General features: G+C 43.7%; 1 protein-coding gene across 1 annotated transcript in view; it reads right to left on the reverse strand.

The window, feature by feature from the left end:
- The window catches only part of ADAMTS17 (ADAM metallopeptidase with thrombospondin type 1 motif 17), a 172,061-nt gene that overhangs the window by 45,322 nt on the left and 100,928 nt on the right, over positions 1–25,811 (reverse strand). The window contains exons 13-16 of the mRNA XM_032194627.1: positions 24,126–24,292; positions 23,715–23,842; positions 13,027–13,147; positions 5,042–5,122 (exon numbers count right to left, since the gene is read on the reverse strand). Coding sequence (XP_032050518.1) covers positions 5,042–5,122; positions 13,027–13,147; positions 23,715–23,842; positions 24,126–24,292 — 497 coding nt within the window. The remainder of the gene's footprint in view (positions 1–5,041; positions 5,123–13,026; positions 13,148–23,714; positions 23,843–24,125; positions 24,293–25,811) is intronic.

Consider the following 25,811-nt stretch of genomic DNA (forward strand, 5'->3'; position numbering starts at 1 on the left):
TAGAGCCATAATTCTTCCTGGAATAGCCCAATTATTATTAGTCAAAGGTTTACGGAGTAAACTTACACAGGTTTTTGTAAAAGGAACATGTCTGGTATATCAAAAATTACCACTTAAATCACTTCTAGGATTCTTCTCAAATCTAACTATTTAGATGTTAATCTTAGAAAAACAGATGGTACCATAAACATGGACACATACACCAAATTGGTAGACATGATATAAGGATCTAACAACACAGAGTAGCTGCTAGAGGACAACCTGAAGCGAATTCTGGTAAAACACTTACATAGACACTGTTACACTCTTAAAGCCATTAAAACCAGTACCTGGGGCGAAACAAGATGAGAGAACCAGTGGCTGTAAACAGAAGCCTGGTTTGCAAGGCATGATCTGTCTATTTTAATGTAAAGTGTCTATATGACTGAAGTCTGGCAGCAGCTGAGTTTGATGATTCCCATTCAGACAGTACATAATGAAACCTATTCAAATATTCAAGCATTAGCAAAAAACTCATAGATCATTTCTCTCTAAACTCTCCTTCCAAATGGAGCAAGACAACTCTGCTTTTTTTTTTTTTTTTACTTTCCAAGCAGAATGAATTTCTGAAATTTTATTTTCCTAAACTTGCCTTGAGAAAAAAAAAAAAAAATCCATGAAATCTTTATGTTAATACACCTATTTTTAAGTGCATATCTTTAAGTGCAAAATCTAACTTCTGCTGAGTTTGTGTGTCCTCCATAACGCAAACACTGAACAGTTACAAAGGCAAGTCAAGTTACAAGGCAGACTGGTCAGTGAACTTGGCAGATCAGTGTAATAACCCCTTTGCTCAAGCCTGGAAGGCAGAATATTCCAACCTGCAACAACTGCCTAAAAGCGTAATTTAATGCGCCGCTTACGTTGCTCTTAATTACTTCAGAGACTTTTTTTTTTTCAGTTAAAAAGCTGGAGAGTCATTACAAAGCTCCAGCATCAGAAATAAAACAAGCTGATAGTCAGGATATTGCCTGATGCCTTCTTTGCTCTCAAAACAGAACGCAGAAACAAGTGATATACTGTCTGTGCCTGCGTGTGATGGAAAGCAGGACACAAAGAAAAAATATCAGCAGGCAACGCAGAGCCTGACACAGGCACTTTGCTTTCAGAGTTCGTGAGCTGGAGCCGCATGCATCATGTCAGCTGCTGCAAGACCACATCCGTCCCGTCTGATGCACATCCTCTGTGCATCAGTAAGGGCAAAAAGAAAGCCATATTACAGAAGGAATCCCTGTAAGATGATTATTGACAGGGAAAGATACTTGGAGAATTGCGTCCTTTCTTCCAGGAGAACTTACTGCATCAGCAACACTGCTGTTCTTCAAATACTGAAAAGCAACTAACTCTAAGGGCACCTGATTTCTGTGACTTAGTGCAAGGTCATCTCAGGATTTCTGTGTTTTCTACAGTACGATGGAAACACAGTTATTCAGACGTCTGGGTGATGCATTGAAGAGAAAATTGGCAGATCCTGTTTTAAGAGAGTGAAAGTCCCAGGCCCCGCTGTGGAGATCCACGTCCTATGGTCGAGTCTGCCGTGACATCAGACAGCAGAGGCTGTTTTGCAGTTACTGGGCTCCCTTAGTTCAAGGTTAACTGTGTCTCTTGGCTAAGCCTTCAACACGATGTTTTCTCAACCTCCAGCATTTCAAGCCTATTCTCTTCCAATAAAAAATACAACCCTGGCTTGCACTTTACTGAGTGTGTTGCAAGAAGGTAAGAGGAGATGATTTAAGGCCTTTTCAAGTCAATAGGAAAAGCTCCCATTGTCATCCCTTTGGATCAAGTCCCCAAAGCCAGCAAATCCTTCCAGCTGTGTGTAGGCTACACGTAATTCCCTAAAATGCTTAGGAGACCAGGAGCTGGACTTGTCAACTGCACAACACACCTGACTTTTCTGTTTGGTCTGATTTCCTAGGAGGATTGTTTATTGTAATACTGGACTACTCTACGTGGACCTTCTTTTTATTCTGGCTGGCCTTGTCTAGCACCATTTAAATAGCTACCATGGTGAAGGCCCCCTCAAGACCTGAAGGGTCAGCTCACCCCTTCCTCAGATGACATTTCAGAGGATGGAAATCCCTGTTACTTTTCCCTTTAGGGGATTTCCTGAACAAGCTTTTATTTGGCTCAACAGGACAAGTTGAGCCTCCGTATCCTACAGAGGTTACTAAAGGCAACAGACGACTCCTGAAGTGATTTCAGAGCAGGGCACCATCTCACCTTCCTTCTGCCACTCCACATACAGGGGACAAACATGTTCTGAGGCACCTCAACACCATTATCTATGCTGTTAAAATAATCCCTGTCATACTTTATTGCCAGGTCAACCTGCATTCTCCTGATCAACGCCTAGGATGGGTCAGGCCATTGTGAGGTCCCTTCCCAACAAGCAGCACCCGGGCAGCCCCCTGCCTGGGTGTTGACAACTGGCCTCAGTGCCCAGCTATGTTTTGGGGCTCATTTAATTTAAAGACTGAAAATTTTACGAAGTGCCCTGTGCAAACTTCAGACAATTCCGAAGCAGGATTGTTTTCCTCTGCCAAGGCTGAGTGGCTTCCAGGCTGCTCAAAGGCTTGAGGAGCCACGAACATGACTAATCAAAGCTGGGAATGAGATAAAACTATCTCCACAGCAGCACTGCTGACTAGCAAAAATCTCACGGCCCATGCTCACAAGAGCGTTTGAGAGCTTGAATGACTAAAACTATGCTTTGGATCCAGCTCATCATCAAAGGACGATGGCTTGCTGGTAAAAAATAAAATGTTTAATCTTTGTGGATCTCTCTTCTGGGAAAGGTTTGATTTTGATTGCTGCAGGCACTGTTCCCTAAGTAACAGAGCAGGAGAGTCTGGAAACAGCCCCACAGGGGCTCACTGAGGATTGCAGGAGTTCCACTGGAGATTCAGCAGAGGATCTGAGCCAAAGTGCTTTCACCACAGCTTCTCTTCACTCGGTGCAAGTGCCCCAAGCTGGCTGCAGCTCTCCTGGGTCCCTACGCCTCAACCAGGGCAGCAAAGCACAGCTCTTTCCCTTCTCCCCACTGTGGGTGCATTTAGGCAGTAGCAAGCATCCACACTCTTACATCTCTGAGCTGATTCCTGGCTCGAAGCTGTACAGTAGAAGAACATTAAGGAAAAGGAACCCTAGCAACAACCCGTAACTCCTTTTCTTGTTGGCTCGAAGACAGGAACTGACCAATCTGTTTCTAAACCTGGCACCTTGTCAGATCTTTATTTCCACCTTGGGTCCCTCTAGCTTGCTTCCCAGCCTGTGGACACAAACTGCCGAGGCATTTCCTGTTCAAGGTGGTTTTTAAGCATTGCAGCCAGGCAAGCCAGCCAGCGTGGGTTGCCTGTAGGTGGAGGGAAATTCTTCAGGCACTGCTCCCAGCACATGAAATAATGATTCCAAATTATGCTGGGCTCAAATCCAAAACACTGTACCTGGTTCTGAGTGGAAATAGGACCTGATTGGGCTCCGCTTTGATGGTGTAACTGAAAAAGAAAATCCTTCCACACTCAGATCTGGATTTACAATGCATTATGAGGCCTAACGGAGTGACCAGAGTTTAGTTTCCTTGGTCATCTTTTTTATCCAGTTGGAACACTCCTGCTGCTACTCGATAACTGAGGTTAGCAAGACACTGGGCATCTTTTCCTTATGCCCAGTGCTCCTGGAAAGAACTTTTTGATCTAAAATCTGTAGAATTTTTATCTGTCTTTATGGGACACATACAAGGGCCAAGTCCTGCTCTCAAATGTCCGTAAGTTCCAATGTTCACCACCTAATGGAGAAATACCTGCTTAAGTCAAGGTTAAGTGGTCACAACAAAGGGCTAGCTCCACATAGGAATCTCACTGCTGCAGCTATCTGCCAAAGCCCAAACCCCTGACAAATAACCTGTGGAAATCCCACCAAGACAAACAAAAAGGTTGGCTCCCAGCAGACAGAGTATTTGCAAAGCCCAAGGAAACACTGGCTCTCATTGTTCCACTGGTGCTTTGCTATGTCAAACATCTTACGTGTAGGCGTAATCCTCTCCCAGCAAGCTGGCTGCAGCACTAGCAGAAATAGTACCAGCAGGGACACGTGCTTCTTACCAAGAAGCGGTACAAATGGCAACGTTTTTGCCAAGGATCCCAGCCCAAGCTTTGCTACTGCCTCAATGCATAGCCATGAACACGTTTTGACACCTCAGCTTCCCCTTCTGCACAATGGGAGGGCAGCAAGCTTTGTGATCCTCTCAGAGTTTCTACCACAGGCCTGATATATCCCTGGACGCAATCCCATCTTCCAGTGCTTTTCTACCCTGAAACCTCACAGTGTCTCCACTCTGAGAAGCTCACTTTGAGAGAACCAGAACATACACAAGTGAAAACAGTACCTAATACTTTTCAGGCTAAGCATCAGCTGGAACATGTATCTGTTCCGACCACTGCTATGAGAACGTCAGGCTGTGGAAGGGCTGAAACACTGTGATACATCCCGCACCTCAGAATGCAGGATCAGGTCTTGAGAACAGCACCAAGAGAAAACCTGCTGCTGCAGGCAACGGGGCAGGCAACATCATGGTCAGGTCCTTAAGGGACATCAGCTCCCCTGTGCTGCCTTTGTTCCAGTCTGAGCTTGGAGCCTTCCTGTTGGTATCTCTGCCAATCCTTCCTTTAAATGCACGGCTCTCTTTTCCACTCCCTTCCTAAGTGTGGGCAGCTACGTTCAACCCAGCGCCAAATGTTGTTCAGAAATCCTTCTGTCTACATAAACGTGTTCTTTGGTCCTTTCCAGTTGCACAAGGGCCTTGTAAGTGTCATGTACTATCACGTCAAGCAAGTATCATGAAATCAAGCCACAAAAGTAGAGAGATCGAAACAATAACAAAATCAAAGCCACTTTGTGAAAAGAACAAACCCATCACTTACAAGACATTTAGAGAAGCATCACTTTAACAGAGAACAGAGCTGAGTTTTGAATGAAAAGATTTTTTGTTCTGTCTTTTTACCCAGAAAACTGTGAGCAGGTTTGTCCTCAACCACTCTGATCCGTCGGGCACCTGCAGGGATCACAGCTGCTTCGATGTAACCTGTGGCAACAGAAGGGCAGATGGATGAGAACAACCCACGGGCAGCCAGAGGCATCAATCATTCAGTATCTCACCATGAAAAAATCAACTCCTGCCCAGATATCTGTGATGTGAAATCCAGTTTCTGATAGATACTCCTGTCATCTCCTCTTAAAAAGATCCCTGCTCCTGGCTGCGATCTCTGTGTGAAAGGACTCACCTCCACAGAACATTTGGATGATGCCTAAGCAGAACAGGAGGAATTAGTGGGACATGTGGGAAAAATAACTTTGTTTTCACTTGCACATTAACTTTATATAAATGTTCTGGAGGATATAATAGTTAACAGCCTCTTTGCATTGGGCTGCTAAACCAAATTCCACAGCTCAGATTTAATGTAACAACAGAGCTGAAACTTTGTCAGAGACTGACCATCTCCAAGTGCTGCCAGCAGAAACAAGACATGCCAAATGAGACCATCCGAGCATCTGACAAAGAAGGGAAGTTTTTACAGCACCCCATCAGATTTTTATGGAATTCTCTTGGTCTTTATTTTTCTGAAACTCTGTTGGCCTCTTCATGCTTCCTTCGACAACCAGCAATATGATGTAATTACCCTACTATTCACTAACAGAATAACAGTAAGAATAATAAGGAGCTACAAGGAAACGTAGCGTGTTTTCCCCCACCACAGAGCCATGTGGAGTTACGTACTTGTTCCATGGGGTGAAACTGCTGCCTTTAAACTAAAAAGCTGAGGAGCATTAGGGCCCGTTTCAAAGGCCTGGGAGTCAGGGAAAGTTTTTCCACTGGCTTCATTGGACTCAGAATCAGCCCCCTGTAAATGACACTAATCTCATCACAACCATGATTTGATTCTTTCTAATTGGCCACCCAGTTTACTTTGCGGTGTGTTACTTGGCACATCTTATGGATTATTGCTCTCCTGTTTCTTTTACATGTTAAGTAGCTTATTCTGTATGTTCCCTCATTCCCCTTCTCTTCCCTCCTTTTTGTCTTCATAAAGGGCTGTGTGAAGCTCTTCTGTGTAAACTCTGCCTTTATGGAAATCAAGGGCAAGCTACAGCAAGAGCTTGGAGAACTGCTAGAGCAAGGAGCAGTGGCTCCTCTAGCATTCAGCAAGATTTCGGGAACTGTTTTAGGGACAAGTGCAGCTGAATGGCCATGCTTCTGCTACACTGATAAGAAAAGCCTTAAAGAAGGATGCTGACAACCCAATGCATCTCAGGACTAAGTGACTCTCTTGCCACCATGACATGGAGTGAGTCAGATGAGGATTTTGGGTCTCAGACTGTGGGTTTGTTTCAGGCTGTCTGAACAAGCAGTGTCCAGCCTCTTTGGTGTCATATCAATGAGGCCTGATTGCTTGGGTTTTATGAGGGTCACTGGGTGGACAGCTGATTTGGGCTAGACACAGTCCCTCTTTCCCTGATCACTGCATCTGAATCACACTTACTGTTTGACCTTTCAGTTCATTTCATTTATTTCTGCATGTTTTCTTCCTTACTTCTCTCTTACTCGGTGTATCTCAGAAATAGTCACTTAGCCTTGCAGGTAAAACAGAAAGAGGGACAGCAGAACTGCAAACCATGTCTGGGTACTCTTAAATGCAATACAAAAATCTGTTATCAAATCAAATCAAACAGATGTTGGATTTTACTCTAGATGCTGCCAGGAGTTGTCTTTTTCATCAGCTGAGATACCAAATGACAGTAAATACAGAGTGTTCCAGAAATCAAACAACCTCACCACACCCCATGCACCTGCATACAACCCCGACCAACAGCTGCCACCAGCCATGAGCACACAGCAGAGGTGTGATTAACACCAGCCCATCCCGGGGAAACCAGCCCTGTTACACACCTCAACACCCTGTTAGGAAGCCACTTTGGAACATGCCCAAGTTTCAGGTAATTTAACATACCTATTCGGGTACTATTCCTTAAAATTAAAATTGTTTGCCAGATATGAATGCCCAGAACTAACTCATGCAAGGGTTGAATGCAAATTTGGGCTGAATTTAGTGGCAAGCCAGTCACTGGCTTCACTGCGCTTTGGATCTGTCCCCTGACCGAGAGCAGCCGGGAGCATCACAGTGCTTTGGAGCTGGGTGAGCTGGGGAGCCACGCCTGAGGTCCAGCTAGTGCCATAAATACACTCATTTCATCACTGTGTCATGAGAGGAACACCACGTGGAAAAGCTGACTTTTCTGTTCCTTTTTACAATGGTAAATAGTGGAGTGCAAGCTATTAATATGGTATTAGTTGCGGAGACTGTTTGGTTTGGTCTTATACCAGATTTTTCTCCTCATGTAATTTCTAATCCTGATTGATGGCTTTGGGGGGCTGTATTCACAGCTCCTGAGTAAGAAGAAACACACTGAGCTAACTCACCAAGATCATGCAGCAAAAACCCAACTGCTGGCCTTTACTGCTTCTTCAGCGAGCTGTGAACCACTCTGCAGTTGTACGGACCTGACCTGTCCTTTCAGAGAGGAAGCAGAGTTCTTGGGCATGTACCAAAACCAGCATCTTTACACCCTCGGTCATTATCTCTAGCAATATTGTGCGAGTTAGTGGTCAAATCCTACTGCAAACATACTGTACACCATCCATGCAAATTTGCCACAGGTACAAACTCGGACAGCTACCACCGCTCCAGTCTGGTCCTTAGCGCTAATGCGATGCTGCTGGTCCCAAAATAATCCTGATCTTTGAGATAACTGCACCAGAAAACATCTTCACTGTTTTCGAGGCACGTTTTATTAAGCGAACTGTCACTGCAGATTGCCAGAAAGATTATCAAGTGTCAGCTAGTAAGACCAAAAAAAGTCTCAAGAGTTGGCCCGGCGTCAAAGAGTCTCAAAGATCTGTTAGGTCTTAGGATAATTGTCCGCAATGCAGGGGTCTGCAAGGTTGGGCTTCAAGTTCTGCTTTAAATGAGGCATTGGTTAAAGACTGATGAGATTTGGCAACTATCAGGCAGTATTTCGAGTAATTTCACCCATAAATCAGCCTGTTAAGATGAAGCTTTGAAAGTACAACAGGAGAGCTTCATTATTTGATAATTTATAGTGCTGTATGCAGTATGCTCCACCTTGGGAACAGTTACTTTGGCATGCACCAATCTTTCTGGACAATCTGCATTACATCAGTGTCTCAGGAATGTAAGACCATGATTGAAGCAAATCCTAGATACAAATTATATGGTGTAACTCGTATTAGGAGAGACACCAGAACAAAGATGCGGCTTTGTCATCAAGGAGATGAATATGTGAACAGTGGCTACTGTATCTTCATTTAAATGCTGGAGAGATTTGCAAGAGGAAAGCATTTCACACAGGGAAATCCACTGTTAGCTGTTGTTACTCTCAGAATGAAGAGAAAGTTTAGTATGAACTTCACAACGTCACTGATGCACTGCAAAACCACTTTCCCAGCTCACATCCCAGTGAAAGACAGACTCTGAGGTAAAGGGGAAATTATCCCATGGCTGAAAGCCCTGATCTCTAGGCAGTGTGCCTTCGTGTCCCATCCCTGTACACACATGACAATAAATGTGAGATGTCAGCAGTGCTCACCCCGTTATCAGGCTTCCCCATCAGAACAAAGATCTCAGGGTGGAAGCCAAGGAAACCAGGTTGCCCTGTCCACCTAGGCGTATCAGTTCCCATGACCCTTCCCATCCTGCACCTTTTACCGAGTGCTGGTTTCTGCAGTGGAGTGCAAAAACATCCAGCAGTAAGTACATAACCATCTCTGCAGCAGCTGCGCTGATTCTCTCTTGCTATTATCCTGAGAGTAATTCCCTCATCAGCACCTGTCCGCTTCCAGCCATGGGATAGCTCATTTGGAAGAAAATCCTATCACCGGAGAGCCATGGATAGATTTCAAAGCCTCTTACTAATATTGCAATGTTGGTTGTGAGCATCTCTCTTACATGTTCTGCTTAAACCCTTGTAAGACACCCCAGGAGCTATCCCTGGGGCACTATTTTGTCATCATTTAGATGTACGCCCTATTGACAAGAAATGAGTTTCTTGCATTGTGTAGCCAGCGCTACAGCACCACTGTCCAAATTTCCTTTATTTGTTTTAAATATGTGCTGGAAAAATAAAGTACGAAATAAAAGGCCTGTGTTTTCATCAGCTTAGAAATAGAAATTGCTAGCAAAGATGCACTAGTCATCTCCCAAAACAACAGTCAGAACTGGCACATATCACCGTATTGTGCTCTGCAATTAAAAAAAATCCAAATAACCTGGGTTCTTTAGGATCACAAGCAAAAAGCTGCAAGGAAAATGTTGATATGGATGAGAAAAATCAACAGTGACAGATGCAAAGGAAAATGGCTCATTCTCGATGCAGGTCTGAGCATTACAGGCCCAGACTTGGAGTCTGGACAGATACCCTAGTGAGTAATACAGATCAGCTACCCAACTGTCCTCTAGTTCTAGGTCCCTTGAACAGTGACAGGGAGGCTGAGATGGACTTCAGAACAAGCCCGTGTTTATTTTTATTTTTTAAATTGTTTCATAGCACTAGGTACAGGGCATGGTGCAAGTCAGAAGTAAAATCTCAGTCTAAACAGCACATTCAGCTGGCCTACTGAAGACAGCCAGCTGCACAGAAGTGTATGTGACATTTAGCATCACAACAAGAAACAGGCCCAGTATTTTTTATTTGGTTAATGAAAATTTGTCTCTCTTTCACATCTTCTAAAAGGAAAGGATCTGTTCTTGGTATCTGTGAAAAAACAAACTAACTAGTAAAAGGTCTTGAAGTTTATCCATGGCTTTTGATACCCATCTCCCCATCTCATCCAACCAAAAGAAGACGAAGAACCAACACCAAAGGACGTCACCAGCACCCACGAACACTGCAAACAGCATTCAAGTATCTTACACGAGAAACACTTGGGAACAGCCTTTGCCTTTGTCATCACACATGTGGAAACCTTCTTACAATGACTATTGGTGACTAAGAAACAGAAAGGAGTTGGTATGGGTTTAGTTCCATAAATAGGGCTCCACAACACCATTTGCAGTCACAGGACACAGAGGGAGCCAACCCGCGGTCGGTGGAGTCCCACCTGTAGAGCAGCTGAAGATCTCACCCAAAGAAGCAGCTGCAATTCCCAAAGCAGACACCGCACCAAAACAATCAACAGCTCGATATTTGAAAGCTATTCTCTACTGAGATAACCCACCGGCATACTTAATGCAGGATGCTGGCCTCGACTTGGATTGCAGCACGTTAGTGAGCATTTGCAACTGACCTGTGCAATCACTTGCATATCCAAAGCCTAAACTGGTATTTCATATTCACTTTTGACCAGAGTTCTGTCAGATTTCTGTACGTTTGCTTAAGGACTTATTGAAAGAAAAAGAGGACTTTTTTTTTCTTGAGTAACCAAATGCTCACTTGTGATATCTCAGATCGAACACCGGAGCTTTTCCTACTGCACTAGATTCGGTAAGTTAACCCAAGGACCTGACTGCAAAACACAAGTATATGAATATAAATTGATATAAACGGATGCATAAAATCTTTGCAGAATTGGGGCCAGAAATCCTAAGTGAAAAGAACAAGTCTATATTCAGTATGTAACATAGAAGAAACCCAAAAGCAGGAAAACAAGAACAGGGAATAATTAAAAGCGTAAATATTCTTTCGTTGCTAGTAGGCTAGGATGTTCATTAAAAGAGCATAATTAAAAAAAAAAAAAAAAAAAAAAAGCAAGGATGATTTTCAACCTAGAAGACTACTTATCATATCATGGATGATCGTTTTTAAAATCGTTACTCCCCAAAATAAAATTCCCTTTAAAAAATAATAAATCAAAGCTTCTAACAAATCTCTATGAGATCACCATTTTAAAACTAATTTCCTGTGAGTTCCGTGAGATGGGTAAAGGTGGAAGCACTTAAAAGGGCTCTGTGGTGGCATCGACAATGCAACCTCGTGACCAGTTTGCACTTCTAAGATGATCAGCGGAGAAGAAGAATCAGTAAATGCCTGAAGAGCCTAATGCAAACCATGATCCCGTCAGCCATTTCTTCCCGCTAGGCAACACGGCGCTGGGGGTGAATCCCTCCTGCAGCGTCCTGGCAGCTGCACAACCCGTTAAGGTCGAGTCTGTTCTGTTCCTACAGCCTTGTAAAGTTACCACCCTCAGGCAGTTTGTCTAGCTGGGAATTAGTGCAACTTCCTGGCAGTGACCCAGCCATTTCTTATTATCTACCCGAGATGTTTTGTAGTCTAATTGGAAAAGATAAAAGATAGTTCTCTTCAGGAGCCACCGGGAAGTTCAGGAACAGCTGTAAAATCTGCTACAGAAAGAGAGAATATTTTTTTTTCAACTGAAAAGAGGAACTTTTTACACCATTTCTGTCAAGTGCGAACGCCTTGACACAAATAGGTGGAAAATAACCAGGACAAAAGAGTCAAAGGCAATAAAGCAGGAAATTATTCAGCAGGTTGGCCTAGCAATGCCACAGCATGAATGTGCTCCAGAAAGCCGTGGTGGAGGTGGGAAATCCCACCTGCACCTCACAGGAGGTGACAGGTCACAGCTGGCCCCACAGATAAGAAGGAGGAGGATGCAGAGGAAGAGGCCAATGAACAAAATCACTTTAGTGCTGAGACCTTGATTCAAGGAAGCCACAAAGCACTTGTGCTGCTTCAGTAACTAACCACAACTGGAGCGTGTGCTTAAACAAAATCTCTGGGTGCTTTACTGAACTCAGTCCTGGAGTAGCACGCTTTCGATGTATTTATGCACACAGAAACAGCAGCACTCTATTCCTGAATGTGAAATCACTTTTGCTGGACAATTGCTTCTTCCTGGAGCAGCTTGCGAGTCCTGAATCTGGCTTTCCCTCCCTTTGCCGGGTTAGGATGAATGGTAACAAGGTTTCTCAGAAGCACGGAACAGAAACTCTGGAACAAAGACTAATTCAAACACCAAGCTGCACATACATTAATGTTTAACAACAGAGGGGAAAGTCTTAAGTCTGACCAGAAGCTCTTTTATGCTATACTGGATGCTATTGCTGGCAGGGATTCAGTAATAATATTCACAGGGGAGGGCTTTTTTATTTAGCTGAGATATACTGATTATAGCTTGAATCATCTGGAACATACAATGTACATCATTCAGAGCTCCCAAAGAGCTCAAGGATGGTGCTGAAATCAGACTTCCCTCCCACTGGAGAAGATCCTACGATTTTATCTGTTATTTAACATCAACAGCACCGGCAGCTTTCAAAATGAGAAACTTCATTCTGAATTTCAGAGAGAGGAAACGGCTGCTATATGGGCAACTGAATAAGAAGCAGGCAGAATATCACAGCTGAATTTTGCTTTGTGTTCCTAGACAGATTCTGTTGTTTTAAATAAGAAACAGTTTTGGATACTGCACAGCTCCATCAGGTGTGATCCTGAGAAGTTCTCAGCACTCCCAACTCACCATCTAACAAGAGGCTCAGTAAGTGGTAAGACTGAATGCTGAGTATCTGTCTTTGGAGAGTTACTCAAAGGCAAGAAAAGGGAGGAGTCAGTATTTTCATTCTTGCCTATTTTTTCATTGATTCCTCGTCACACACTTCTACAGAACCTTTCCTGGCAGCACCACTGGCTGGAAAGGGAGAAAACCAGTGAAGCCAGTGGTGTCAGACCCCTACCCATCGTCTGCAAAAGTAGGATGTCATGAACAGTTGGAAGTTTTTATGATAACATACATCAGAAATTCATGCAAATTCAGAGAACAGCTGCCCTCTAATGCGTTCATCAGCACAGGTGAGTCAAATGCTATCCAAGAAGAGCTATACTGCCTCTCTTTAACTCTCCTCAAGCAGTTAAGAGAACCTCCGCTCTGCTGAAATGCTGCTGAGGGTTACTCACCCATCCCCTTCGTGTGGTTGAAGTCGCCTTTCACCACTTTACAGGTTTTGCCATCACCACTGCAGATTCCACAGCGATCCTCTTTGGCAGCTGAACCAATGATTCCATCGCAGCCAATTTTCTAATGACAACAACCAGAGGTCCCCAATTATTTTGTTTGCAAGGTTAAAGTATCTCTAAACATTGATGTCAAGACTACGATAGACACCTGACTGAAAACCTGAACAGGAGGAACTGAACGCTGTGAATCAGTGGAGCATTCATCTGGAACAGTGTTGAGCTGGTTATTTAGCAACCCCCTTCCCTAACACTAAGAGCACGAACTTTGAATCGGAAGACATTACTGGAGAGAGTTTCAAAACCACTAGTTATTCCAGGTATCATCACGGATTTCACACTAACCCACTCTAACTTGCTTCAAACAACAACAACAAAAGATTAAAACAATATTTCATGTTTGTACAGCAATTTCCACCTAAGGAACTCAAAGACATCCCACAGAAATGGACCAGTACTGTGACACTTAGTTTAGAGAAGAGAAAAATGTGACTTGCTTAAATGGCAATTAACCCAAGTAACCACAACCCTGGTCTCAGTCCTTCACCTCACCAAAAGTCAGGGTGCTGTTGTAAGTTTCAGAGTGGGGCTCGCTGAACAAACCCTGCTCTGGATTGGGATCTTACCAGGGAGTGACTGTGCTTTGGCAACACCTGAAAAAAGAGCTCACCAATAAAATGACTCAAGATAACCTGCAGTGCAAAAATACTTCGATGGAATCAGGTCAGGTTCAGACGTGGCCAATATGTACCATATGATTTTATGAAAATTCACAGATATTTGCTAAGAACTAAGAACTGACATTCATTTGTAAAAAAATAATTAAAAAATAATCATGATTTCATCTAAAGCTTCATTTAAAATGGTATTTTCAGAGTTTTCAATACCTAGTAAAACTGTTTCCAATAACAATATAGCTGTCTGTGAGGGCTGCAGAACTAGAGCAGTCACAGCATTCTCCCTGCAGCTACAGAGGCTGTCACGGTGACCTTCCCTATTCACAAACCATTGCCAGGTTCTGGTGGTGACCACTGACCACAAGACTTTTGGATCTCGAGGTCAGTAAGATTAAATTACAATGTGATTGAACATCATGGTATTATTCTAATTAGTCTGTGTGAATTGTTCTCTGTCCTTGTAAGACTCCAAATTATCAGCAATTCAGTCTTAATAGACAAACTTTGGCTGAAATAAGAGTTCTGATTATGCAAGTTATTAGCAGGGATTCAGCTGTAAGTTGCAGATTCCCTCTCTGTAGATAAACAATTCCTTGGCAAATGAGTTAGCAGGATGTCACCAGTAACGGTTATTGGAACAAGGCTGTTGCGTCTCTCCCTTCCTTGCCTTCTTATAATAAAGCCAGAGGAACACTGGAACAATTAAAACAATGAGAATTTTGAAAAACGGGTTAAGCAGGGAAAGATGAAGAGAACTTGGGCTGTTTATCTGAGGCTGCCTGCGTGTTAAGTAATGTAATTTGGACCTGAACTCAAGCATTCCCCTTGCTTCAGAAGACACTGGCCACTGCTTAAATCCAGATGTATTACAGGGATCAAAGACTGCCAGCATTCGGATTTGTTCTGATGCAGTGTTTGTCTGCATAAATCAGTAGAGACAGATAAATGCTGAAAAAAAATGAGCATTTTTTTCCTTACATACGTAAACGCACACAAGTGAGATGCTGCTCATTAACTAGAGCAGTATCTAAGTTGGTAGGCAAGGACTACAGAAAAAAAAAACCACAACTGCATAAATGGGAATTAAATAAAGTTGAAGAGGACCACGGAATTTTTGGCAGTTCCAATTCTCAGGGCTAAACTTCACACCCATGTCCAACAAATAATGTGGGGATATTGAATATGATTCTGCCCCCAGAACAGAAGGATGTCCCAGCAGTTCTCCTTCCAGGAAAATAAATGTGATTTATTAATGGGCTTGCTGAAAGACAGCTGGAAATCCATGCCTGCCTGCCACCCTGCTGAGATACTGGAAAGGCTGCGTTTAATTTAAGGCTCTTGTGCTATCTTTTATTGCGCTGCATTGTTATTAGCACTATGTGAGCATACAAATGAATAAAGGGAATATAATGAGTGCTGAACCACACTTATTCCCAGCGCTCCATGAGGAGTCTGTAGGACTATAACGGAGGCAGGCAGGGAACAGGGGGTGAGCAATCACATGGTTTGCATTTACGCCGCAGCTTCCCAGTTAATGGAAGCCACTGCAAGCAAACAAAGCCTCTGAAAGAGTAAATCCCCCTTCTTTGGACACTGGGGTTCAAGACAAGCCATTTCCTCCCATATTTTCTTGGTAACTGACACACTTGGACTTCATAGACCTCTTCTGAGGACAGGGAAGGAGCACCCACTGAATCCACAAATCCACCCTCTAAAACCTTTGCTGTTTTTTGCCTTTCATCTTCTGCCCAGCTGCCTGAGAGTGGAAGAGGTGGGAATGACCCTTGCAGCATTCCCTTTGGTGGCATCTCCCCTCTGCTCCACAGGGCAGAGTTTGCCCGTCAGTTTGGGACTTAATGATCAAGGCTTCTGTCAAACTGGGGCCAGGAAACGGCTTCTTGCAAAGGAAAACTTTGAGAACGAGTTTGCTTTCCTGGCTTCAAGACGAAAAATTGGTGCATTCTTGTTACTCTATGAGGTAAAAATACTTTGTAAGCACTTTACTCCGGTCTACATAAACATTAGAGCCCATTTTCCCCTCCCAAAGCCTTCCAATCAGTTCCAAAGCACAAGCACATTTGGTAGCAGTACATAATGAAACAGCTTTTGCTAACACTTGACAATGCATTTCCATGAGCTCCAAAGTCCCTTAGAAACGCATTACAGTGACCACTTCACTCACCAGCACCCCTCTTGGGAGGAAACTATCTGTCAGCGGTCCTTGGACCATTAATTGAGAGGTCTCCAGCCTTCCCCTAGGCGAGGAAGCTGCTGACATCCCAGCTCCAGGGGCCAGAGGCTTAAGCCCGAGCCCCAGCAGCCCTGGGGGAAGACGTATCAGGCCTGTGCATTATCAGCTTCCACCTGACACTCTGCTCTCTGGTTTATGTACTATATGATGCATCGTTAAAATAGATACAGACTTCCTTTATCTGCAGAAGGCTTTCAAAAACATGAGGGCTTAATAAACAGTATGCACAGGGCAAATCCCAAGTTATGCTGCTCACAACTCAAGTTTTCATAGCGCAGAAACTATCCCTTGAATCCCAAGTATAGTTCATGGGAGTTACCCGATCTTTATCATCTCTAACTCATCCTGCACTGCTTCCTGTACAGCGTACTGAAAAAGGGAAGGTGATTTTTTTTCCAATAAGCAGCAGAAGGGCACAAAGGGGAAGCTTTACATGCTGAGAAAAGACACCTTGCAATAATATCCTGTGTGCTCTCTGACCCAAGAGTTATCCTGCAGGGTAGCAGACTGAATCCATGGACCAGTACCCCCAGTACTGGCTGGATACTTTCAGTTCCAGCAGCCTTGAATGGACTGGTAAAGAGGGAAGCAGTTCTGTTTTCTTACCAAGATGATCCCTTCAGGAATGAGCAGTGTACTTGGAGCTCTACCATAATCACAAGAAAGAATAGAAAATGAAGATCTTGCCTGGTAGAGCCACCACGTGCTTACTAGTAGGAGTCTGTGTGTGCATCCACCACCACGAGCCGTGTTCTCAGCCTTCTGGATCTTCCCTGGACTGTCCAACAGAGACTTGGACAGTGACATCCACAGCTCTGGCAAAGGGACCGATGTTGGCATCACCCGGGAGTTGCAGTCCCTGCCTGTGCTAGCTGCTGACAGCCTGCAGTGCTGTAGGACTGCTAGTTAACAGCATAATTAATCAGACAACGAGGAAGCAGATTTTAAACCAAAACCAGTCCCTTGCCCATGTTGAAACATGGGAGTTCTGGCAGGAAACCTCAAGACAGTCTTTGAGGGCTTGAACTCCTCAGCATGGAGGGTCTCAACTATATCCACCGATTTCTTAGTGATCTTCGACCACAGTCTCCTGCTCTGATGCTGTGTTTCGTAACTACTGACCTTTAAATTGGCAGGTAACTGCCTGTGTGCTGAGCCAAAGGCCTGCAATTCACTCAGCTGATACCTCAGCCCACCCTTCCTTTGCTCCCTCCCCCTTCTTCGCATTTTTGTAATTAAACATCTGAAAATACTGCTTGTTGGGTGGTATTTCCAGCTTCAGTCATTGCTGGCTCCAGCATAGGAAAACTCCTCCTCTTGAATGCACATCATTTGGATTCTTCTGTGTGAACTATGCGCTGTATTGCTTGGATGTTTTAAATGATATTTTTATTTGTATTTTGAATGGCTGTGCAAGAGCTCAATTGATACAGCCTGTGTGAATATGTTTTGCTACATAAACACAATTATTTTTGTTACATACACCCACCCTGTGTAAGAAACGACATTGTAGACTCACAACACTGTAATGCTTCCCATATGCTGAGTTAACTAGCTGTCTCAATGGATCAAATATAAATATTGATGCAACATGTGCCATTTTACAAATTAATCATGTACAGAGCATGCTGCTTATGACAGATTCATTTGCACTGCCAACTTTTTGTCCATAATATCCAGTGTCCACTGCTACCTGCAGGGATGGGCCACATGAAACAGGAATGTGCACATGTGAGCAGCCGACATTCAGATCTAAAGGTAAGAGAACTCCGATTGCTTTGCTTTAAACACAACTGCCCCTGTGGAGAATCGTGGGTGTCTGTCAGGATGTGCACGGGAGGGCGAGCCCAGATCTCAAATCAAGCAGTTCATCTCTAAGTTACCTCTCTTTCTGTTCCACAACAAACTTTGTTTTCTGGGTTGGAGTCCACATGAAAGTTAGTTCAGCAAACACCTTCCTGTCATTTCCCGAGCCTTCAGATTTTATCTGAATTGGAGCAGCGCAGCTGGAACAGGAGTTGTGTGCTGCCTATTTTGTATTAGTGCTACCTTATTCACTTTAGACACGCAATTACACCTGCCCACTGAGTTTATGTTTAAATCCCTTACAAGTTCATGGGAATGCTATACACAATTATTCTTGATAACCAGTTTTCCATATAGAAGCTTTTTGTGTTGAAACCCCCATGTTTTGGCAGCAGAGCAGGGTACATTAGGAAGCATGAAAATAATACAAAGCACTTTCCTTCCCAGAGACTTTTCCCATCCCAGGAACTCCTTCTGTTTTGTTTTGTTTTGGTTTGTTTTTTTTTGACCACTTTCTGTAACTACCCCTTTCTGATCCTTCTAAACCAGGTTCATCTGAATTGACGCCCAAGGCCTGATTCCACCCTGCCCCTGACCTGCTTTGTGCAAATACCACCAGGCTGCACATACCATTGGATTTTACTTTCTTCAAAACAGGCACCTATCATGTCACTTCTGGATGAGAAAATAATATATATTTATCAGTGTATGATATATGTAGCCTCCTTCTGGTCAATTCTTGGCTGTAACAGCCACAAGAACAAACTAAAGCCTCCAAGGTAGGTAACAATGAATTGGCTATTATATGGTCTTTGTGGGTTAACACAGAAGGAAAATAGTTGGAAAACAGCATCACTTTTTTCATATCCCACTGTGAAGTACAGGGAAAAAAAAAACACAGTAAGTTACCAACAACATCTTGTGCTTTGTTGCTATGTCCTACTCACCAAAAGCCCCCAAACCTCTTTTTAGGGCTCAAATTACACTCGTACAGACACAGGAATTGAGAAGAACAAAACAAAACAAACAAAAAAAAATTATACAGTAGGTTTCTGTAGTTCAAATAACCCTTCTGGACTTTGTGAGCAATACCAAATAATTTATCAAAGTACAGCACAGAGCCAAGTGGTTGTATGGAGACAAGCTACCCAGTCTGGAACATCTTGTACCACAGTTTGTAATGCAGGAATATGAATAATACATGGAAAATCATAAAGTGAGGAGGCAAAGCCAGAGCTGTATGCATCAATCGTAGGCAAAAAGTGGGTACTGCACACATCAGAGAAGTGTTTGCCAACAACAGGCCCAGAAGACAACTGAATTTCATCCTCTGTCACTTGTGGCCGTTTTCTGACACTGTCCACCCAATCTGTAAAAACTATTTTTGAAAATGTGGCCATTTTTATGTCTGTGTTCACCTTTCATACCATATGACAATCGCTTTTGGAAGAAAGTAGTTCTACAATATTTTTGCTGTGCCAGGACAGCCTAACGTGTGTCTTGTCATCATTGAAGGTGCTACAGATTCACCAGCAAGTTAAAATAGCTATAACGTGACAAAACATACATGGAGAAATCTCTAGATAAAGCCAAAAAATCTCCACCTCTTAAACTGCTAAATAATAGCAAAGACTGCCCTTGATCTCTAACCAGGTTCTTCTGTACACAAGGTCTCTCTTTTCAAAGAGACCTTAGGTTACACCCTGAAGCACAATATGTAGTCCCCACTGCAAAGTTCTCCTATCATGAGTCTCTGACTAATCCTCCTTTGAAAAAAGCCAGCACAAAGTAATGTTGCATCACAACAGTCAGCTGAGCAGCTTGTCTTCTCCCCACACCACGGCTGTGTGACATCTGACACCTTTTTTAGCTCTGCTTCTGCCAGCAGTTTGCTTCTAACATGAGCAGCTTGAACAGAACGAAGAAGTGTAAGAGGTTAGAAAGCACGCTGCTTCCACGAACGCTGACTCATGAAATGTGCACTGAGTACTCGAGGGAAAAGAAAAACTTCAGGAAATCCTCTCTGAAAGCCACCTGGAGAGGAACAGGAGAGGATAAATGCAATCTGAGGGGGAGTTTGCACTGCATTACCCCGTCCTCATCAAGACTGTAATGTCCATGCTAAAGAAAGCAAACCGTGAAAGCAGGCAAGAGGGACTGGGCTGCAAGCCCGCCCATGCACTCACTCTCCTCTCCTCAGCCTCATCAGACTGCTGCTGTTCTCTGGCCTGTTACAGATTTTCTGTCTCTGAAAAACTCCAGGAAAAAAAAAAAACAAAAAAAAACCAACAAATTCTCCTTGCTAGAAAACAACGTGCATTTCAAGAAAAGATGAACAATGGGTACACATACGGAACAGGGCATCTCGTTTACTCAGAAGATGGACAGGATAAGTGCGTTTGTTACTTCTCTACCTCATGTCTTTTAAAGATATAACTTTGTAACACTGTCCTCAATTTTTCAGATTAACTCATAGCTCTCACATAGCTTTTATTTTGTCCTAATTCTGGCAAACTTCTAATACTACCAAGAACGAAATGCTCATCCTCAAAACCAACTCTAATAAACAAGGACAGGATAAAACTGAATAAAGTATGATTTATCTCAAAGGCAAGAAGTAAAATTATAAAAATACAGGTGACTTAGGAACTCCTGGCTAACTACTGGGCTCATTTTGCGCTCTTCTGGTGCTTCCTTGTGTGACCACAGCATTAACCAAATTTACACCATCCAGCTACCTTCAGGTGTAAGTGGTCAACACAGAGACTCTGTTGCTAATGATGATTTTACTTCAAGGATAGTGAGGCTGACACCGAAAAGCTTCATTCACAGTTGTTAGAATGGATCTCAGCTCATGGCTTTAAAGGGAAACTGTAAAAAGTTCACAACATGCAATGAAGAAAAGACTCTTCAGTGCCCAACTGCTGTTAGGGTATGTTGAGGCTGCAAAGAATTTGTTCCTGCCTCCCTTCTCAAAACCCTCCTCTCCTTGCAAGAACAGTTTGTCTTTGCCGTGTTCATCTACATTCATTTTTCCAACAACAAGGCATGAGTTTCATTTAGGAGCATATGCTGCTGAAGGGAAAAGAGCTATTACATTTCCTGGACTAGATGTTCGCAGGCAATGGATACTGCTAATACATCTGTCACACTGGCAGTGTGTCATTCCTGCCTTTGAGAGCCTTTAACTGAAAGGATTACACAAGAAAATAAATAACAGTAATACCACCCTGTGATTTCAGCACTTATTCTCTTCTCCAGCCCCCCTGCAATGCTTGTTGCAAGGCTTTGTCTACACTGGGTAAAGAAACGAGAAGAAGAGTAATTAAATAAGTATGTCAATTAAATTCATTTAACACACAGCTAGTTTGACAAGCATCTATGGCAAATGGGGTGCGCAGTCACACACAGGGATTCTCAGCACCAGATCGCATAAGAGGCAGAAGAGCGTTATAAATGACTTCAGAAGGCTTTCAAATCTGCTCGGCTTGAATTGATCATTTTGCCTTTTCTCCCAGCCAGATGCAAATGGACTGAATGTTCTGCAGCTGTCATCACCTCTCTGCACAGTTAAAGGCAGTTGCCCCCAAGTTAGAGCACAATTTGCTTTTCATGGTGTACCTCCAAAGCTCTGGGCTCATAAAGGTTTTCATTTGGAGGGGAGCTGGCTACTGCTGCTCACTGGAAGAAGAAAATGTGCATTGCCATGATGTCTGATTTACCATTTGTGGCTGATCTGAATGTTTGGAGCAGGAAAGCTGGCCAGCCCAGCGTAATGGTCAATGGCACACAGCTGGAGGTGCACAGCTGGCCTTACTATAAAAGGTTATTAATGGGTTTTTCGTTTTTTTTTTTAGATACAGCTGAAAACTGGGAAAAAATTAAGTAACTCGGGATGCACCATGAACCTGGCTCCGTGCAAGGCACGTTTTATTAAAGAGCACATAAAGAATCAGACCCGTGCTGGCTCCCCTGCAACTTGCTGTTCAGATTCTTCATCTGAATAAATCAGAAGGGCTGAATTAAACATGCCTCTTCAGCAGCTATTTGGCAGGAAGCAGCGGGAAGTCTCTTGCAGCAGTGCAAAATTCAATCCAGATAAAGCTTTTACACTTATCCTGTCACGTTACAATTAGTAAAACTGCATTATGTCCCCAAAGCCTCCCTTATACCCGTGTTAATACAGTGATCATCCATCTTCCTGCTGGGAAGGCTCAAAGCAAAAAAAAAGACTGCTAGTTCTTACTCACTGCTCACAGAAAGCAGAAATAACGCCACATTTGGTGTGCCTTGTGCCCCCAGGGCAACCCAGCGTATCTCCAGTGGAGTTAGTGGAAGGAAAGGGCAGTGCTGGAAAGCTGTTCTGCTGGGTCAGCGGGCTGGTTAATGGTGTAAAGGCAAACTCCTAGCACAGGATAAAAATCTAGACAAGGATAACACTTGGGAGGAAGAACTGGCATGAAGAATCCAGCACTGGCAAGGCTGTACTAGAGTGGTGAACTGTCTTTCACATCCCTACTGTGTGTGCAGCAAACTCTGAACATGTTACATGATTAGGAGAGAGGAGAAACTGCCCTGCCATAGGGTCCGCAACAAGTGACTGGAATCCAGCTGCTACTCATTGGTAGAAGCATCCGATCTGAATGACTGCTTGTCATTTTTGAGCTTTAAATAAACACCACCAGCTCTTCCATCCCTCCCCTGAACCCTCCACCTCCCGTTAGTATGGGTCTATGCATTTCCACTACATTTTCAAGGAATCTAAAAGCAGCTCTAAGAGATGGCCTTCCCAATCGTTCAACACACTGCAGCATGAACTGCCTCTCTGCCCAGCAAACCACGAAGAGCTGTGTACAAAGATTGCCCACACCTCATCGTAGTTCCATACATAAACTGGCTAAAGATTAATAACCACCAGTGCAATGGTTATAGGTCATCACTCCTTCACTCCCGGAAAAGGAAAGAACATCTGAAGACTTTTGGACAGAGTCCTCTTTGTTTCCACTCCCAACTTGTCTGACCAGAGACAGAAGGAAATGAGCATCCGCCGGGTTTGGAAAGGGACAAACGGCTCCTGAAGGAGAGCAGAAGGAAGTCTATCCCATGCCCTTTTGTCATTTGCTCTCCCTGCGACCTGAGCACAAGACAATGCAGACAAGGCAAAAGAAAACTGTCTTGGGTTGTGCTCTGGGTTGCTGGATCTCTTCCTCCAAACCTGTACTGTCTGCTGCTTGGAGCTTTACAACCTGTTTTGTAGGAAGAAGGGAACCTTTTCCTTACTGCAGGAAAACGGGCCTTTCAAACAGTTTTGGTGGGCCCAAAGGTTAGAAACTCCCCCTTGCATTATCTAGTAATATAGTTCAAAATCACACGAATGTACGGTGCACAGGGAAGATACAGGTTTATGAAGCTCCAAGAGCCAAGCAAATGGCACCAAAAAGCTTCCTCAGTATTTCTAGACAGGCCCCAGATAGAGCTGAAAACACTTATAGCAAGCTAATAATTCATATTTCAGTTTGCAGCATCAACATTTTTTCAGTGACTCTTCTAGTAGCCAAAATGGAGCAGGTAAGCAAGCCAGATTTCCACTCCCATCTGCCTCCCTCACCGAAGTCCCTTCCCACCCAAGCCATTTGATGACTACACACAAGCAAATGTGATCGCTGGACATTCCCAGCTGTTCAGAAACCATTTCCTTCCTTGGGCATTTCTCATAATTCTCAGACCAACACACGGGGCTGTGGAGCACTTGCAATGGATCCTATAAAACAGGGTCACCCTCTCACCTCAGAGACAGCTGCCCAGCCACCCACACCGATGCCTCGTCTTCTAGGACATACATAGCTACCCCGGGTCAGACATAACACTAGGAGTAAAACAAGAGAAAGTTACTCCACCTGGCACTTGCCATGTACACAGAGGTCGGTCTCGTAAGGCCCACACGGAGTACCATCAAGGACTCTGTCTGCCACCAGCACAGGAGAATCCTTCCCCAGTGGAGAACAGAAGAGCTCACATGGCTTATCTGGAGAAAGAAATACAAAGCAACTGACCTTAGGAGCAGCACAAACAAGTTTTTGAGGCAAAGGTGATCAAGCAATGTAATTCTGTTAAGAAGGCTAGAGGAGCAGCATGGAAGCAATAAGAACACGTTACTGTAATCCATCTTTCAGATGCAGCTAATGGAAACATTCTGCAGTGTTCCCACAGACAACCAGGGATCTTGTGGATGAAATTATGATGGGTTAAAAAGCTGCAGAGAAAAAAAACAGCAAGGAATTACAGAGGTAGCTGAAAAAAAAAATTACCATCAATGATGACAGCTGTCAGGAGGCTTTTCTTCTTGTTGGTGTATCTGTCGTGGGCCTGGCACTGCTGGTCCCTGAAGCTCGGCACACCTTTGGGGCAGGGCAAGTTCTCACACACGGTGTGCTCCACGCTGGCTCCGCGGCAGTTCTTCCCGCCTGGCCCCGGGCTATCGCACAAAAGACAAACCAAGGTCAGCAGAACAGCGTAGCTACTCACAGGCACCCCTTCACTTAATTGTTCCTGTCCAAGGCAGTACTGAAATAGCAGGAAGGATCCTTCCTCTCAGACATTCCTTGCTGGAGGGCAAATCTTGCTCTCACTGACTTTGACAGAAACTTATCCGAATTCCATGCTGGATCTATAATTGGCTTATTAGAGCAGATGCTGTGGAGTGTTTCAGAAGCATGTTCTTTTGTAGTGTCCCACACACAGATCAATAAATAGGTGGCTGACTGCACATTGTACACTTCTGCTAAGAGGTAATCCATCCACTAAGCAGCCTTCTTGACAGATACAGAATATTTAACTGTGTTCTGGTCACAAAAAAAAGGATGTGACTGATGTTACACTGCTGACCTAAATTTCAACTTCAGCAGCAGTCCATTCCTGTCCTAACCCATTTTCTGATGGAGCAGGCAAATGGCTGAGAAAAAGCAGAGAAAATGGGTGTAAGTATATGTGTGTTTGTATTCACCAGCAGTTTCAGAACAGGACTTCGAGCAAGACACTCTCAAACTGTGAGGACTGTCACAATATGAGGTCCGATTTCTAACTTTTTCATGGTGACTCGGAACAGGTTTCTTAAGCGATGGTGATTTGTGACAGTCAGGCTTTGGAAGGTACACTGAGCATGACACGTAAAGTCTAAGTAATCATTATATTTGTACAATGAGACAGTTCAGAAGATAATTTGTGATTCCAACACAAATGCCAAAGTAAAGTATTTATATTCTTAATGGGGAACCTAGAGGCACCACAGTTACATTACTGTGCCCAGGATCGCACTAAACACACAAGGCAGAGGCAGGCAACTTGGAATATTTCACCTTTTTCTTCCCACCATTTGCTTTGCTCCCTGCCTCAAACACCCATAACAATGGTGACACAGCCAAGTGCCTCTTCAGCACGTCCTCTGAAGTTCTGTTTTCAGCACCTTGAAACCAAAATAACCCAGACATAGCTATGAGCTGTTCCATCAGGAGGTTGTCCAGAAACAAGTCTGTGCAGCAGATAACCTCCACCCATGACAACCACGCCATTTCACATACTGGTTTCCAAGCATGCAGGCAAAGCCACTGATTCTGCATCAGCATTAAGAAGGAAAACACAAACTCTTAACAAATGCCTCTATTTTGTTTCTTCATAAACAAAACTAAAGCTAAACCAGAATAACCCTACATGATGTCATAACACCACAAAGAGTCACCAAAGGAGCAGCCTGCACAAACACCCGGTTGCACTGCTAACACCTCTCCTCTGCCACAGAGGCATGCAAGGCAGCAGATGTGCAGAAATCTTGGAGGATACCCAAAGAGTAACAGAGTGCTCTCTGGAGAGCACAGTATCAACCTGATACTGTGAAGCAGAAGACACAGCAGGACTACTGCTCACTGTGCTTTCATCAGCAGTTGTTCTGATTTTAATGAGATCAGATCATCTTCAGATGTCATTAACTCGTGAAGGAC

Source organism: Aythya fuligula, chromosome 11 (assembly GCF_009819795.1).
Source record: "Aythya fuligula isolate bAytFul2 chromosome 11, bAytFul2.pri, whole genome shotgun sequence".
Taxonomy (NCBI): domain Eukaryota; kingdom Metazoa; phylum Chordata; class Aves; order Anseriformes; family Anatidae; genus Aythya; species Aythya fuligula.